Raw genomic sequence first — 16,988 nt, 5'->3', positions numbered from 1 at the left:
CACACACACACCTCGACACAAACATACACACTGACTACTGATTACACACCAATTACTGTATAATGACATCAAGTCTGACGTCATTTGTCTTTTAAATCTTAATCTTGCAGCAGAGGAGCCAGAGAAAAGTGATGTAACTTATTTTTTGTATTTGACTTTTTATCCTTTTTAGATTAAGCTGGCATTGGGGTGGGGGGGGGGGTCTTTAGCCGATTAATTTATGATAACACAATGCACCCATTCACACAAGTCCTTTATCTGTCTAGATAATGCTTTACACAGATATCATCCTTGTGTATCATCCTACCATTTTTTGCTTCTGTCTGGCTACAGGAGCCACATTACATCATCCTTGTGTCCATTCAGCTCCCTTCCATTCAGAGAACCTGCTCAGTTCATCTGCGGCGCTTAAGCACACCGGACATACGTACGCTGGCTGGTATTAGGCCATGCTGTGCGTAATGACTACTGTTAGATTTATGGTATGATCACAGCAGCCTACTTGCCTATTGGTAATTGCTTCCAGTAATACCACAGCAATTTGCCTCTCGATTAGCGTGTCCATCGGCACCATAGAGACTTTCACAGGCAGCAAATTGGGCGCAGTTAAGACTTTAACTGGAGACATTCTTTTCCCCATCAGACGGGCGAAACCTTTAGAGGTGAACCCAGCCCTTTCAAGCTTCTACTTCAAGTGAAAGATTTAGTGCTGAAGCAACTCACACCACGCACATACATGTCCTCATCCACCTCCTCTCCTTTTTTCAATCCACCATAATGATATCGTTGTGTTGTGGTTGGTTTACATTGTTTCCAGGGAAACTGTTGTGTCTGTAGTTGTTTGGGCATGGATTAAGGGAGCAATGGGAGTGTGTGTGTGTGTGTGTGTGCGTGTGTGTGCCTTGTCTGCCAACTCTGGCAGTCTGAATGTTGACCTTAGGCAGAGGACAAACAGGCAGCTCTTAGCCATGTTAGCACTGCAATCAGTTCATTCAGACACACGCAGGGATGTACACATACTACAGGTTACATTACCAACAAAGTTGAATGATGTTTACAATGTTCTCAACAGTGTTGGACTAAGTGGTTAAGAGCCGTTTTACTTACAAATTTTTGCTGCTCTACATTTATTTGACAGCTTTACCACTAGTTACCACGCTGATTAAGATCTTGCATATAAAACATATGAGTTTATAAAATACAATGCATTGCTTAATCTACTCAACAAAAAAAAGGTAAAATTAGCTCCACCTTTTCCAGCTACAACATTATAATTAGCTCAGTGAGGCTGTACCTAGAAAGGTTGTAGTAGTTTTGATTTTTCAATTAGCTTTAATTTTATTTTAGTTTTGACTTTTGGATTTCATTTTAGTTAGTGTGTTTTTATATATTTAGTTTTACAGTAGTTTTAGTTCATTTTGGGCAGGCCAGGTGTAATGTCTCAGAAGTTTGAAGCTACATATACTGTACATACAAAATACATGGATAGAATAGATTATAAGAATAGATGTTTAATCTTTAATCTTTGCGCTACTTGATTGCCTGATGTGAAGCAATTAGGGCACAGTGCCATCTCACGTCAAGTTTGTTCAATTTCTGTGGTTCAATAAGTTACTAGAGTTGACGTAAATGTATGTGGTCTCCTTTTTTAGAAGTGATATATATTTCAGCAAAACAAAAACTGAGACAATTTACTTTCGTATTTATGTAATTTTTATTATTTTTTAATCTGGCAATATAGTTTCAGTTCAGTTTTAGTTTTTCTTGAATGTTTTAACTTTTATTTAGTTATAGGCCTACTAAAAATATTTTAAACAATAATATTTAAAAAAATGTTTTATTTTACTAATAACCAGCTGGTACCTAGGCACTGCTAAAGGCTAACCTCAGCATGCTCAAAATGACAAAAATTTAAAAAAAATAAAATAAACTGAAAGGGTGAACATAATTAATATTATACCTTACCTAACTGTAACATCAACATGTTAGCAAGCTAACATTTTCTAATTGGCACTAAAAACAAAGTAAAACTGAGACTGGTACAAATGGCATTTGTTTTGCAGATATTTGGTCAAAAACCAAAACACTGGACAAATTGAAGTAAGTATGAAAGGTTCACCAATGTAATTCCATTAGCATGGCTAAGAAATACCTTACACATCATCATGAAAGTAATATTGATATATACAGATCATTTACTTGTAATAGAATCGTTTTACAATGAAGTTAGCCCTATTGCTCCTTTTATTTTTTTCCTTGCTTTTAATAACCCTTTCTGTTAGATCTTTCTCACAGGAAATGCCAAATGTATGGCAAGAATCTTAAGGGGACATTTGTTATAGTCGTCACAACAAATTTGTCATTCCTATCTGCCAAACTGCTAACAGCAGCTTTGCTTTTTCACCACACAAAGTAATTTAGTAGGACTACGTAAATGTTCAGGCTTCTATGATTTGAAAGGCCAAGACTTTAACCACCCTCAGTGGCAAGGGGTCTATATGTAGTAGATGACCTAACATAGAACATTTCTCACTTCAATTTCAGGGTGGTCAAGAATGGCTCTTTTCCCCCACCAACTCCTCTTTGTATTAAAAAAAATGATATTGCATCATACCCACATACTCAAAAAAATAGCCACACACAAGCATTGCAACTCATCTACCATACACAGCTTTATTTCGTGTGTATCAAAGAACAGACAGAGCTTTATGCTCTCACCCTGTCCTTGTCAAATCCTCACTGTCACTGTGAATCAGCAAGAGTGGGTAATCCTACTCTTACCTCCTCTGCTGTTTCAGGAATCATGCCAGATCACACTGACAGAATCTTTGTTACTCTCTACTGTAACAAAAGTGCATGTGAAATGGGATCTGAAAGTAATGTGTCTACAAAACCCTTTAAACAATTCTTAACTGCCTACAGGCATGTAAATAACACTTATTCTATTCCCATATTCACTAAAGTTAACGTTGAGAATTCAAAGAGAATGTTTCTGAAATGGAATACTTCCACTAAGAATGACGAGACCGGTAACTTTACAGCGGGAACTGGCTAACTTGTCTCATTAACTTACCATAAAATAACACTGCAAGGCCAAAAACAGAGTGTTTCTCCCCACACACTGAACCCAGCTTGTTTCTTATTTCAGATCAGTATAAAAACTGTGGTCTCATCGCCCAGCGAAAGCTTGAATCTTGACATTTTCCATGGCTCTACAACAACATGTGAGTCATATCAATTTCAATATGGTTTTGACTGTGGCCAATATTAAGTGCAGAACTAATGAAAACAACTGGGAAAACCATCCCTGAGAGCAGCTAGAGAATCAATAAGACTTAGCCTCTAAGCCAATTTTATTTTCTCTTTTTGGAACACTCTAAACAAAACAAGTCAACCTTAAGCCATGTCTTTGTTTTTTATAATTGCATTCAATCTGGAACACCTTGGCTACCAGCACTGTCAACCAGAAGATCTTATTGTTCTCTTGTAGCTCCTTACCCAGGTGCTGGCAAAAACACACCCAGACAGCAAAACCCTTCAGCTCAATATGGAAATGGAGATTAGCTGCTAACTTTCTTTGTATCTTCTAAGCCTGCTTTTACAACGGATCTTAGTCGCTCACAAACACTGTAGTTGTTACACAGTAAGACAAACTAGTGCTGCTTTCCTACCTCCCCGCAGCTCTAAACACACCTCTTCTCATCCTAGAGTTTTGCACACTTAAATATGACATCCGCACCATGGGACCTGTTCATTTCTTCCTAATTTAATTGCACTCATTTGGGTAGTGTTGATTTCTCTTTAAAGCAGCAATCTGCACAACAAGGATGCTCACAGCCACTTAGCAGGTGTGATGAACGAAGCTATTCAACTGATAATACAACAACTACATGGAGAAACTACAGATGTGCATTGTACAAAATCTACTCATCTGACACTCTAACAAGTGAACAGTTGGAAATACTTTTTAACCTGGCCCTATACTTTCAAAAAGGCTTTCCACACATATGCTGTAATACAATATCTAAGCCACTAGAGGTCACCCTAAGTAAATGCTTAAATAAATAGAATAAGAACGATAACCTCCATAATCTCTGGTACAGTAGTGACTTGACTGCTGCATGTGAGAGGCCATAGAGAGGAATGACTTCACATATAACAATGGAACATAGCATGTTGAGCATGTTACTATCAATTAACTATTATCGCTCAACATTAAGAAAGAAGATTGCTAAAAACAGAGGAAGGTATTGACATTGTTACATGATTATTTAGGAATTGTAAAATGAATCCTATGTGCGGGAATATTCCTTAAAATTACTGTAAAAAAAACCTGCAAAACAATACTAACTATATGATACAATTTTAATCCACTGATTAATAAGTTAGACCTATTCAGCAAGCCCCCTGCCTGGTGTTGAGCAATTAATTAAATCCCTACCAGCTCCAAGAGTGTTTTAAACTTCATATGGACAGCATCAAGGAAAAAGATAAATATCTCCTTCAGGGATCAATATAATATCACAAGATCATCTTTGGCATGCATTTGGTCATGAGCTACAGAATTTGTGCCAGGACCCTTTTTGTAAACGAGGCCTACAGATCCTCCTGAGGCTCACTCATTTCCCCAAGTTCACCAAGCCCCCACATGCGGCATGTTAGCATCGCTTTAATCAACTACAGTAGTGAGGCAGGCCACTCAGCGTGGCAGCCAGTACAATGGCGGTGGTCCCTGCGGAGAGCGCCATGACCAGGCCCCGACAGAGTATCAAAAATGACACTGCTGCATTATTTCCTTTGAATTACTGCCCTGGACCATGGTGTAAAAGCCACTGGGGAGAATGTGCTTAGAGCTATGATCAAGGAGGGCCATCACAGGCCATCAACATCCTGCTTTATGGCTGTATTTATCGCCATCACATTCTGCTCCTCAACTGTGTTTGGCTTGTATAAAGAAAAAGAAATGTTTACGTATTGTTTTCTCAATGATTTATTCCCATTACCACAAAGCAGAAAAGGGATATAGAACAGTAAAATAAATACAATTAAGTTTAGGAATGAAATCAGTTCATTCAAACTGTAATGTTACACTGTCTCACAGCAACAAATACTGGGCCTACTATGAAATCAGATAAACAGAGTGCAGCATTCATCTTTGAATCAATGGAGCAGAGAGATATTTAAAACTTGTAGATCTTGAGGCAGAGTGTGAACCCAGGCCCTTATAGATAATTTTATGTCTCTGCTAATTCTCAAACAATTAGTCGTTCAGGAAACTGAAAAACAATCACAGTTTTCAAATCTTTTTTGGCTTTGGTTACTTGTCATTACAAAGTATTTTGATATTTGATAAACTAAACAAGCAATTCATATATAAAAAAAAAAAGCTGAAGCTTTGAAAAGAAGAACAATCATTTGTTGCAGATCCAATTTGTGGTAACCTGCCACACATCGATAAAGAAATGTGACCCTGTGGATGAACCCGATGAACGGATCCTGCTAACAAGCACAAATGCATCGGCACTGTGACAGCAGAGCAGAGAGCTAAGACCAAAGAGCAGCAGCTCAGAAGAGACACTGAAGAACTATAATTGGAGCCCATGATGTAGATGCGGGTGGTTATTTCCTCAAAGAAGTACCGTATGACCGTATTGTTAGCTTACCTAGATGAAAGTAAGTGTATTTACATTTGAGTTTTATTAGTAAAAAAGTAGACTTTTCCCAGCATTAGATATGGCTTTCAATAGTGGAAGACGGTGTGTGTGCATGTGTGTCTATGACCTCCCTTTGCAGTAGTGTTACAATGCAGGGAGAAGCTACTTTACTCCAGAGAATCACTCCTGCAGGTAAAGACAACCACACAGTGGAGACAGAGTGGAAGAACAAGTGACAGATATCAAAGACAGTGCTTTACCACACAAAATATTTCAGGCAAGAAATTTAATTTGGCATGAGGTATTACATTAGGTGTTTACACAGACAGGGTGACGAGCTCTCAGACCCTCCCCTCAATAAAGCCAGAACAAGATCAGATGCTCTCCTTACCCCTTTGGTCACTTACTTATCCTAAGTCAGCACATGATGGCATGACTGACGTAAAGAAATACACACACACACACACACACACACAAAGCAAATAAAAAAAGCTACTTTGTTGTTCTTCAATTGTCAAAGTGAATACCTTGACCCACTAGCTAAGAGCAACTGGCCACACTATATAAACAGGAAGCATAGTTTCTCTTTAACAGGTACTACTACAGTGCTCTTTAGTACAGCAGCACATAAACAAACTGCTGCTTTGCTAATCCAGCTACAGTATAGTACCACTTCATACCGTATGCGTCTACAGGTCCATGTATATGCAACAATTTCAACCCCTTTTAGCCATCCCTAACATTCAATTTCCACCATTTTCATTTCAATAGCACTTCTTTTCAAATGCAGTCTACTTCTCTCTCAGTAAGTGCTTTTCCCCTTTTATGAACATGCTTTTCCACAACTGCCAGATAAGATGTCTGAACACGGTGCATTTCAGTAAATGCATGCAGCCAAAGAAAGTCATTGCACTACTATTAGCACAGTAAGAGCAACCGTTTTAGTTCTTCCAGCTGGAGTTGCAAAGTCAACTCAACACACCTAATGCTTTCACGGCAGTAGGGGGAAATCCTACCCATTGCTCTATGATACATGTTGATGCAATGTGGTGCATAAGAAGAGGACTAGAACCTGATATTTGCCATTAATGCTTATGAGATTTTATCTTATTTTTACTATCAAAGCTGCAGTGGAAATTCTTACTTATTTGACCAGTTATCCAGTGGACTACATAAAAAGCAGACTATTACATGTTTCCTGAAGAAAAATGTACAATAGACATGCACTGTAGTGTGTGTTATCTAGATTTCCTTCCTACATAGTTGAGAATGTTCTTCCGTTGCAGAGATTTGTCTTTTTGAAAGGCAAAAGAGATGTAGTTTCACTTCGAAAGTCAAATACATTTGGACTTATGAATATCAGAACAGAGTTCATGAAAGATATTGAAAACTCTGATCTCCTCTGCAAAGAGACTCATTAAAAATGAAATGTTACAGCTATCATTTTTTTTCTGTTCCACACATATGGTAAACACAGAAAGCTGTTCTCTTGCATGTGGGATGTTAACAAAACAGGTGCCTGTCACACATTTGCTGATACACACAGTGAGGAGTCGTACACCTGCCTGCCAGTGTGGCTTAGAAGCAACCTTGTATTATAACCAATGAAATTTGATTAGCAGAATTCAATGGAATGCAACTACATAGGAAATCATGTCATGTTAATGCATTGCACAGCACAAAGATTACACATTTAAAATGCGTGTCTGTGTACATAAAAAAGTGATGTATATACAGAATATGTTACATTACCTAGAAGCTCCATGGCATCGTCCTCGTCCTCCATCTCTTCCTCGGCGATGGAGGGGACAGGGCTATGGACCGAATCAAAATAATCCTGGGACAACATGGCGGCCAGGAGCTTTTTGTGATGCTGCTGCTGCTCCCTCAGCCCTTTGCTCTTTGTTTCCATCTTCAGGCTGTAGGGGCAAGCAGAAGAGGAGTCAGGGCTAAAGAGTTAAAAAGCTAAGAGTTTTTCCCCCCCATACATAATTGGATCACCATTTATTGACACATAGTAACATATGATGACCTAAAATACATCAGTTGTTGCTGGTTATTTCCCACACACAGCCCCTACCCTTTATAAAGTACTTGAAAGTTCAATTTGTCATGCATGTGAATCATCATCTGTGATGATTCAGCTAATGAGAAATATATATATAAAATTAGCATTTTTAAAATAACTCTTCCCATATTCATTTCCTACTCTCATCTGTCAGGCTTGTATCTAAGCCGTACAAAATGTTGCATTTGCCTCAGTGGTGTGCGACTATATTTAAAGTGTGTTTCACCACTTGTTGCATTTGGCAGCCGTTCCATGGTTGTGCGACAAAATACCATACAATCATTTCAAGTGCCATGCAGGTGCAGAACAACCTGCTATAAAACAATTAGCAGGGACAAGATTTTATGGGGTAGTTGCTCTCAGGTGAGCAACAGAGAAATAGTTATAGTACTAGGCACAAAGCAGTAGTATTTAGTAAATAAAATCAAAAGAGATAAAAGAGATATAAGGTAATGATATCGTCCCCTATGGATTTTAGTCCACAGGAGAGTCAATAATCAAATCCAAAGTATTAAACAACGATCTAACGCACGGGGGAAAATTGAGTTGTTGTTTTAAAAATCATAAAATGTTGCTAAAAATCAGTTTGTAAAAAAAAAAAAAAATGTAATTTACATTTTTCTTCATACTCCCCTATTTATTTTATCATGAAGGTGTATGACAAAATTTACGATACATACTGTGCTGTAGCCATTTATAAACCTAAGCAACAGGATTGCAGCCATGGATCTCTAATATATGTGTCAGAATCAATTTGTGTCATGCACCATATAGTTTAACATTTCTTGGGCTTTCTCCTGGGCTGTTTAAATTATAAACAATCCTTGAATAGAAAGATATCAAATTCTCTTCACATTTCGTTTCCCAAAAGTTTTATTCATTTCTGAGAAAGAAAAATTACTAAATAATCTCTTTCCGAAGTTCCGATACAGTTAAGACCGATACTGATACAACCATGAAGGCCGACTTCTGCATTACCTCTTTATTGGAGAAATTCATTTCCCCACCGACAGGCTGAAGGCGTGGATTAGAGGGGCGGAAGAGTATTAATTTGATGCTAATCTCAGTTTAATGACTTCTATTTGTAGATAATGGGGAAGGGTCTAAAGGTGACAGATATGTCTTCATACTCCCTGTATGGTATTTCTGAAATAATTACATCTTCTAATATGGGCAAGGCAAGGTAGCATTGATTCTGCACCACTGTTCTCTTTTCTTTTATGTATCTTTCTATACTCATGGGGGCGGGAAGGTAAACTTTTCCCAGGACAACAAATATTTTATTAAAAGCAGGAAAGTAATATTTAGAAGAAAAAATAGAGAGAAAGACGTGTTTGGGTATCTTGTGTAGAGTAAGTTTTATTACTTTTATGTGTTGCACCATATTATGGGTTCATGTACCCTATGAAAATCGTTGGCTCATTATGCCTGCTTGCAGCTTCAACACTGTCGGCATTTTCTTCCTTATGGGGACCAACCTCAGGTAGTACAACCCAGTCATTAAACACAATGCATGTAACCACAAAATCAAAGCAGGTGTAGCTGACTTTCCCCCTTCGTCTATCATATTTCCTTAATATGTACAATAAGGGATCAGTAACTGTTGGTATTAAAAGAAAGTACAGTGGGGCTCAAAAGTTTGGGCACCCCAGGTAAAAAATTGTATAATGTGCATAAAGAAGCCTGTTGGGTCTACTGCTGGTAGCGCTCTGTCTCTGCTCTCCTCCTCCCCTCTGTCTGTCCTTAATTGCAGGAGTGTCGCCTGGTGTGTGGGAGTCAGGGTTCCAGCTGCAACTCATCTACTCTAATCACCTCTGCTTTAAATACCCGGTCAACATACCGTCCTTCGTCAGATCATTGTCAAGACGACCATGTTAGTATTGCTGCTGATGCTACCGGTTTGTACTAGTTTCTGTGATATTTGCTTGTCCTGATTATTCTTTGTCTTCCACAGTTCCGTGAACCTGACTCCTGCTGCCACTTCACTCCTGATCTCCACACTGGATCTCTGGAATATTGGACACGGACCTCAGAAACACTGTTCCACACACGCTCTGCACCCCGAATTCCCATTGGATTTGGACTTGGCTTTTTTCTGTGGCATCCCCTGGAATAAAACTGTTAAACTGTCATTTCTGTCTCTGTGTTGTCTGCATTAGGGTTCAATCTGGTGTACCACGTAACAAAGCCAAGAAAAGATGGAAAAATCTCAAAGACATCGAATGACAGATTAGAAGTTAGATTTGTTTCCATCATTTACACTTTCAAAATGACAAAATAAAAAAAAAACGTATGGAAAAGTTTGGGCACCTTGCAGATTTTATAGCATACACCGCCCCCTTTGGAAAGCTGAGACCTGACAATGTCATGGACTGTTCTCAATAATCTGCTGGAAAGACCAGGTGATGTCAAGCTTAAGGTTTTAATTGCCCAGACTCATCTGACCTTGACCCAACAATCTGCACCATGGGTTCTTCTAAGCAGTTGTCTAGAAAGCAGGATAGTTGACGCTCTCAAAGCAGAAGAAGGCTATAAGAAGATATTAAAGCATTTTCAGATGCCAATATCCTCTGTTCGGAATGTAATTAAGAAATGGCAGTCATCAGGAACAGTGGAAGTTAAAGCAAGATCTGGAAGACCAAGAAAAATATCAGACAGAACCGCTCGCGGGATTGTGAGAAAAGCAAGTCCAGACCCACGTTTGACTGCACGATCCATTCACTGGATCACTGGAGTTGTGGTACACCATTCCACTATAAAGAGTAACCTGTACAGATATGGTTTTCCTGGAAGAGTCATCAGAATTAAACCTCTTCTACGTCCTCCCCACAAAAATCAGCATTTGAAGTTTGCAAATGAACATATAGATAAGCCTGATGCATTGTAGAAACAAGTTCTGTGGATCGATGAGGTTAAAATAGAACTTTTTGACCGCAATGAGTAAAGGTACGTTTGGAGAAGAAAGGGCACAGAATTTAATGAAAACAACCTTTGTCCAACTGTTAAGCATGGGGGAGGATCAATCATGCTTTGGGGTTGTATTGCAGCCAGTGGCACAGGGAACATTTCAAGAGTAGAAGGAAAAATGTATTCAATAAAATTTCAGAAAATTTCTGACGCTAACTTGATGCCATCTGTGAAAAAGCTGAAGTTAAAGAGAGGATGGCTTCTACAAATGGATAATGATCCTAAACACACCTCAAAATCCACGGTGGATTACATCAAGAGGCGTAAACTGAAGGTTTTGCCATGGCCTTCACAATCTCCTGACCTCAACATAATTGAAAATCTATGGATAGACCTTAAAAGAGCAGTGTGTGACAGACAGCCCAGAAATCTCAAAGAACTGGAAGACTTTTGTAAGAAAGAATGGGCGAAGATACCTCAAACAAGAATTGAAAGACTCTTGGCTGGCTATAAGAAGCATTTACAAGCTGTGATACTTGCCAAAGGGGGCAGTACAAGGTATTAACTCTGCAGGGTGCCCAAACTTTTGCAGATGCCATTTTTTTGTTTTCTGTTATTTTGAAAGTGTAAATGATGGAAATAAAATCTAACTACAGTGGTGTGAAAAAGTGTTTGCCCCCTCCTCATTCCTGTTCCTTTGCATGTTGTCACACTTAAGTGTTTCGGAACATCAAACCAATTTAAACAATAGTCAAGGACAACACAAGTAAACACAAAATGCAATTTGTAAATGAAGGTGTTTATTATTAAGGTGAAAAAAAATCCAAACCCATCATGGCCCTGTGTGAAAAGTGATTGCCCCCCTTGTTAAAACATACTATAACTGTGGTTGTCCACACCTAAGTTCAATTTCTCTAGCCACACCCAGGCCTGATTATTGCCACCTATTACAATCAAGCAGCACATTAAATAGGAGCTGCTTGACACAGTAAGGTCCACCAGAAGATCCTTAAAAGCTACACATCATGCCGAGACCCAAAGAAATTCAGGAACAATTGAGAAAGAAAGTAATTGAGATCTATCAGTCTGGAAAGGGTTATAAAGCCATTTCCAAAGCTTTGGGAATCCAGCGAACCACAGTGAGAGCCATTATCCACAAATGGCGAAGACATGGAACAGTGGTGAACCTTCCCAGGAGTGGCCGGGCCCCAAAATTACCCAGGAGCGCAGCGACGACCATCCAGAGGTCACAAAAGACCCCACAACAACGTCCAAAGAACTGCAGGCCTCACTTGCCTCAGTTAAGGTCAGCGTTCATGCCTCCACCATCAGGAAAAGACTGGGCAAAAATGGCCTGCATGGCAGAGTTCCAAGGAGAAAACCACTGTGAGCAAAAAAAACATCAAAGCTCATCTCAATTTCCAACACACATCTTGATGATCCCCAAGACTTGGGACAACATTTGTGGAACGATGAGACAAAAGTGGAACTCTTTGGAAGGTGTGTGTCCAAGTATATTGGGTAGAAGGAACACTGCATTTCATAAAAAGAACATTATACCACAGTAAAATATGGTGGTGGTAGTATGATGTCTGGGGCTGTTTGCTGCTTCAGGACCTGGAAGACTTGCCGTGATAAAAGGAACTATGAATTCTGTCTACCAAGAGATCTGAAGGAGAATGTCCGACCATCTGTTTGTGACTCAAGCTGAAACGAACTTGGGTCTGCAGCAGGACAATGATCCTAAACACACCAGCAAGTCCACCACCGAATGGCTGAAGAAAAACAAAATGAAGACTTTGGAGTGGCCTAGCCAAAGTCCTGACCTGAATTCTATTGAGATGTTGGGTATGACCTTAAAAAGGCCGTTCATGCTCGAAAACCCTCTAATGTAACTGAATTAGGAACATTCTGCAAAGATGAGTGGGCCAATTCCTCCAAGACGCTGTAAAAGCCTCATTGCACGTTATCGCAAACGCTTGGTTGCAGTTGTTGCTGCTAAGGGTGGCCCAACCAGTTATTAGGTTTAGGGGGCAATCACTTTTTCACACAGGGCCATGATGGTTTGGATTTTTTTTCCCTTTAATAATAAACACCTTCATTACAAATGCATTTTGTATTTACTTGTGTTGTCTTGACTATTGTTTAAATTGGTTTGATGTTCCGAAACACTTAAGTGTGACAAACATGCAACAGGCAACAGGGAAATGAGGAAGGGGGCAAACACTTTTTCACACCACTGTATTTGTAACATATACAAATATCTAATACATCATTTGATGCCTTTGAGATTTTTCCATCTTTTCTTGGCTTCTTTATGCACATTAATACAATTTTTGTACCAGGGGTGCCCAAACTTTAAAGCCCCACTGTATATAAGAATATATAACAGGAGGGTAAGAAGAGAGTTTATTGCACTGACAGACATGGGATAAGAAAGTCCCATTCCACTAGACAAACAAAATGTAAAATAAAGCATTTCCTTGGATACATTTCTGCTACAGTTGCATCTGATTTCCCATGTGTCACTTGCACTTATCCATGTAGACTGTGCAGCCAATCATACAGAGAGCTCCCACCACCTGTCAGCTCTCCTTATGGTCCATAGTGACAGGTGGGCTGGAATGAGGGACAGGAGCAAGGAAAACAAAACAGGAAAATGAAACCGGTAAACTTAGCAAAGCAAGGGGAGGATGATGGAGAAACAAGGTCAGCTACATGACAAAATGTTGGGACTGCACCAAAGGAGGAGATGGGATTTTAAGAGAGGGCAGGGGTGATTTAAACTGCTGGTTTTTTTCACTTGGCCGGAGTCATAATTTTTATCATCTATCTCATCTGATACAAATTATAAACCTAACCAAACTTTACTTTTTTAAAGATTTTGTTTTTGAAAGAGATCTCAACCCCCAAACAGGATCTGAAGTGGGAACAATTATCCATTAAAGACAATTAAAAGTTGATATAAATGATTAATTAGATGAGCCAAATACTCCAGTTAAGAGATGGGACTGTGATTATTTTTTGGGATGATGCATCATCCCATCACACAGCACAAGTTTCCCACACTCTTCATAGGTGAACACAAAACTGTCTCATTTAGAGACACACACAGAGCAGAGCTTATCACTGGGCCCACACACATCCCTATCTCCCAGCTGAGGCTTCTAACTAAGTGATTTCTCCCTCTAATCCACCCATACACTAACCTAATGAGATTAACACTGTGTGTGTATGTCAGCTCAGGCCCGCACATGATTTATGGTTTTATATCCGATCCTCCACTAATTAGTTGTATCCATTCCACAACACAACACACACACACACACACACACACACACACACACACACACACACACACACACACACACACTTCCTAAGAGGGGGACAAACAATTTAACATTTTATCACATGACTCAATTATATTGTCAAAAATAGGCAATTAAAAAATGCCTAGCACAAAATTCTTTGGCCTTGAGCACACAGAAATGAGGTTAGCTTTAATTCAAAATTGGGTTGAAGCAGTATCATGGCAAGCATGTTAAATCGCGCCTTTGAAATGGGATTATCAAAACCATTCAGATGGGCATTCCTCAGGCAGCAGGAGCCACAGTTAGAAGTCTATATCTTCATTTTTAAAGAGCCAACAATAGCTTTGTGAACTTTCTTGAAGTTTTAAACTTTTCCATTTAAAAGATTCACACATATCGATGACTACACATACTTATAATGACAATCACCAACCTCCCAGCAGGGCTGCTGTCTCCACTCCAGCACACTTCAGTTTTAGCCCTAGGGACGGGGGGTTGCAGCATCTCAGAAGCCAGTGGGTCTGCGTCCTCTTCTTCCCGACCAACCCATTCCCCCACCACCCGGGGGCGCACCACTGAGTTATAGCCTCCCAAGTTCTAAAAGAGCAATGTAGACATAATAAGAGGCAAAACAACACAGTGAACAAGGCAGAAAGAAAGACAAAAATTGAAATGTAAAAATGCACAGAAGAAAGTGAGTGGAGTCAGTGAACTGCTATAAAACTTTCTTTTAAAACTATGAACATTTAACTATAATATAATGAAATTATAACCAAGACTACGTTCTTCACAATAAAAAGTGTCTGTTCTTAGTTTTCAAAAGCACCATAGTATAGTACTCCCATTCAGTGCGCACACACTTTTTCAACCCCTCTCAAAAAAATGTCTCCTCGTCTTTGACTAAATCAAAGATAGTATCAAATGCTATTGTCTCTGCATGATATGAGAAGGTGTTTAATATTCACTCCCTGTTCCATCCCACAGAGAACGAAGGAAAATCTCTGGGCTGAGAGCCAAGGCCGTTGGACGTACTGCTGCACTGAGCAAAAAGTGAAGCTGCTGTCAAAACATAAGCTGCATCTCTTATCCAGACCCATCACTTCCAAATCACTCTGTGCGTTTCCAGCCTGGGAGGACACTGCACTATTGTGTTCAGGAAAGAATTGGGGCCAGGCGAGGAGAAAGACACAGCTCAGAAAAAACTCTGCGTGTAGGCGCACACTGAAGCAACAAGGGAGAGGGAGACAATGGACATGCATACTAAAGTATCATTTTCCCATATCAACCCCCCAATGAGATAGTTCATCATAAAAAGAGCTGCTCTGTTGGTCAAGTGAAAGTTATGAAATATGGCTTTTATTTGATGTAGCATGAGCAATGCTACGGAGGGATCAGTGACAGAATTCTATTTCCACACCACCGTATTTACCCAATACAAGTGTCCTGTTTATACAGTATAAATTTATAAAGACTCCAGTCTAGTTGTTATCTACCTGGTCAAGCTCATCAGAGATGGCAATGCCTGCGGAGAGACAAAAATGGTTTAAAGCACAAAAAAGCATCTAATACAGTTCACAATCGCATTTTACGCATTCTCGCATTCTAAGCTTAGTGGCGGGCTTGAAAGAATAGCTGTTCAAAATGGGTTCCTCTTAGGATTTAGAGTGACATTTACAGAAAGCTTTAGTTCTGTATTTCCAAATGTATGTAAACACTGCTCAGTAATGTGTGCACATTGCCGAGCTGCGGCCACTCACTGCGTGACAGACTTTCCAGGGCCTTGCCTAGCTTCTTGCTCTCCTGCAGAATGTGGTTGAGCTCGTCAAAGTCCCGGCTCTCTCTCCATTCCCAGGATGGGTACTGGTTTGACCGTGGCACTGGAAATCACAAACAAAAATTTTATCAGATCCTCTGAAAGCACCACAGATGAATTAATCAGATGAAACTTCTATAAACAGCAACAATGATCTGTACAACGCCACATCTTGACGCACTTGTCCAAACAGTAGGCTACTTGTTGTGAATTATTGCAGGATGCAATGGAATGGAAACACTGGCAGAAAAGTCAACGTGTCACTTCCAAAAGCACAGTGCTCACTGGACGGAGGCCAGGGGACAGTGGCTGTCAGTCTCTTTGATTAACATTCAAAATAACTTAAAACAGGAGCAGGACATGACCTACATACTGTACTGACATCCAGCCCCGTCCTTTAGCAGTGTCCCTCATTTTCTATGAGATGGTTAATTCATAAACTTTTGGATTCAGACATGTTTAATAAAAAGGAAACAACACTTTTATTTTATAAGGGAGGGATGGGATTACTCGTAGCTCATCCATGTCTAACATTCTTATACTCTAACACGCTGAATTTGAATTAACATAAAAATCCAGTGGGTTATGAAGAGCTGTTAAACAAATGCAGTGGATGTCTACTAACCACTGTTCACTTCCTGAACACACACAGTTACTTGGATATAATGGGAAGAATTTTAGAATACACTTCATGCATGTTTGACAGGTGCAGGGAGTAAGCATCCCCCTTCTGTTTGTACACACGCAGTAAACTTAATAGCAAATATTTGACAGCACTGCTGCTACAATCTGCCATCCCTTGTTTACTCTGACTAAGCTGCTTGGCATTGTAACAAGTATAAACACAGCAAATGTCTCTGCCAAATACAGAGTGGTGAAAAAAGCTTTTATTACTTCCGGCAAAGAGTGCCTTTCTGTCCTCCGTGTGTTGTTCTGCTGCTGCAGCAAAGTGCTGTGCTGTATCTTATTGGCCCTAGATTAAGGGTTAAGGATTCAATTCTCACTAAGGCCACCCATTAAAGCATCAGTCAGGAACAAGGACCAAAGCACATTAACCCTTTGCCAAAGTGAAAGCAAGCATTATTGGAACTTCTTATGACGGCTGTGTTCTTGCAACATTGTACAATAATGATGAGCAGTAGTTCTTTTGATTTCAATTTTTTATGAGCTCTGCACACAAAAACACCTATGCATGTATTTTTTATGTGATTTGCCTTTAAATGTAGCTTTGAAGG

At 39.6% G+C, this 16,988-nt stretch overlaps 1 protein-coding gene across 1 annotated transcript in view; it reads right to left on the bottom strand.

Annotated features, from left to right (window-relative positions):
- The window catches only part of c22h8orf34 (chromosome 22 C8orf34 homolog), a 63,493-nt gene that overhangs the window by 28,205 nt on the left and 18,300 nt on the right, over positions 1-16,988 (bottom strand). The window contains exons 4-7 of the mRNA XM_032504180.1: positions 15,698-15,817; positions 15,434-15,462; positions 14,374-14,537; positions 7,407-7,573 (exon numbers count right to left, since the gene is read on the bottom strand). Of these exons, the coding sequence (XP_032360071.1) occupies positions 7,407-7,573; positions 14,374-14,537; positions 15,434-15,462; positions 15,698-15,817 (480 nt within the window). The remainder of the gene's footprint in view (positions 1-7,406; positions 7,574-14,373; positions 14,538-15,433; positions 15,463-15,697; positions 15,818-16,988) is intronic.

Source organism: Etheostoma spectabile, chromosome 22 (assembly GCF_008692095.1).
Source record: "Etheostoma spectabile isolate EspeVRDwgs_2016 chromosome 22, UIUC_Espe_1.0, whole genome shotgun sequence".
NCBI classification, from domain to species: domain Eukaryota; kingdom Metazoa; phylum Chordata; class Actinopteri; order Perciformes; family Percidae; genus Etheostoma; species Etheostoma spectabile.
The sequence above is the reverse complement of the archived record's forward strand: the minus strand, read 5'-3'. Positions and strand labels throughout refer to the sequence as shown.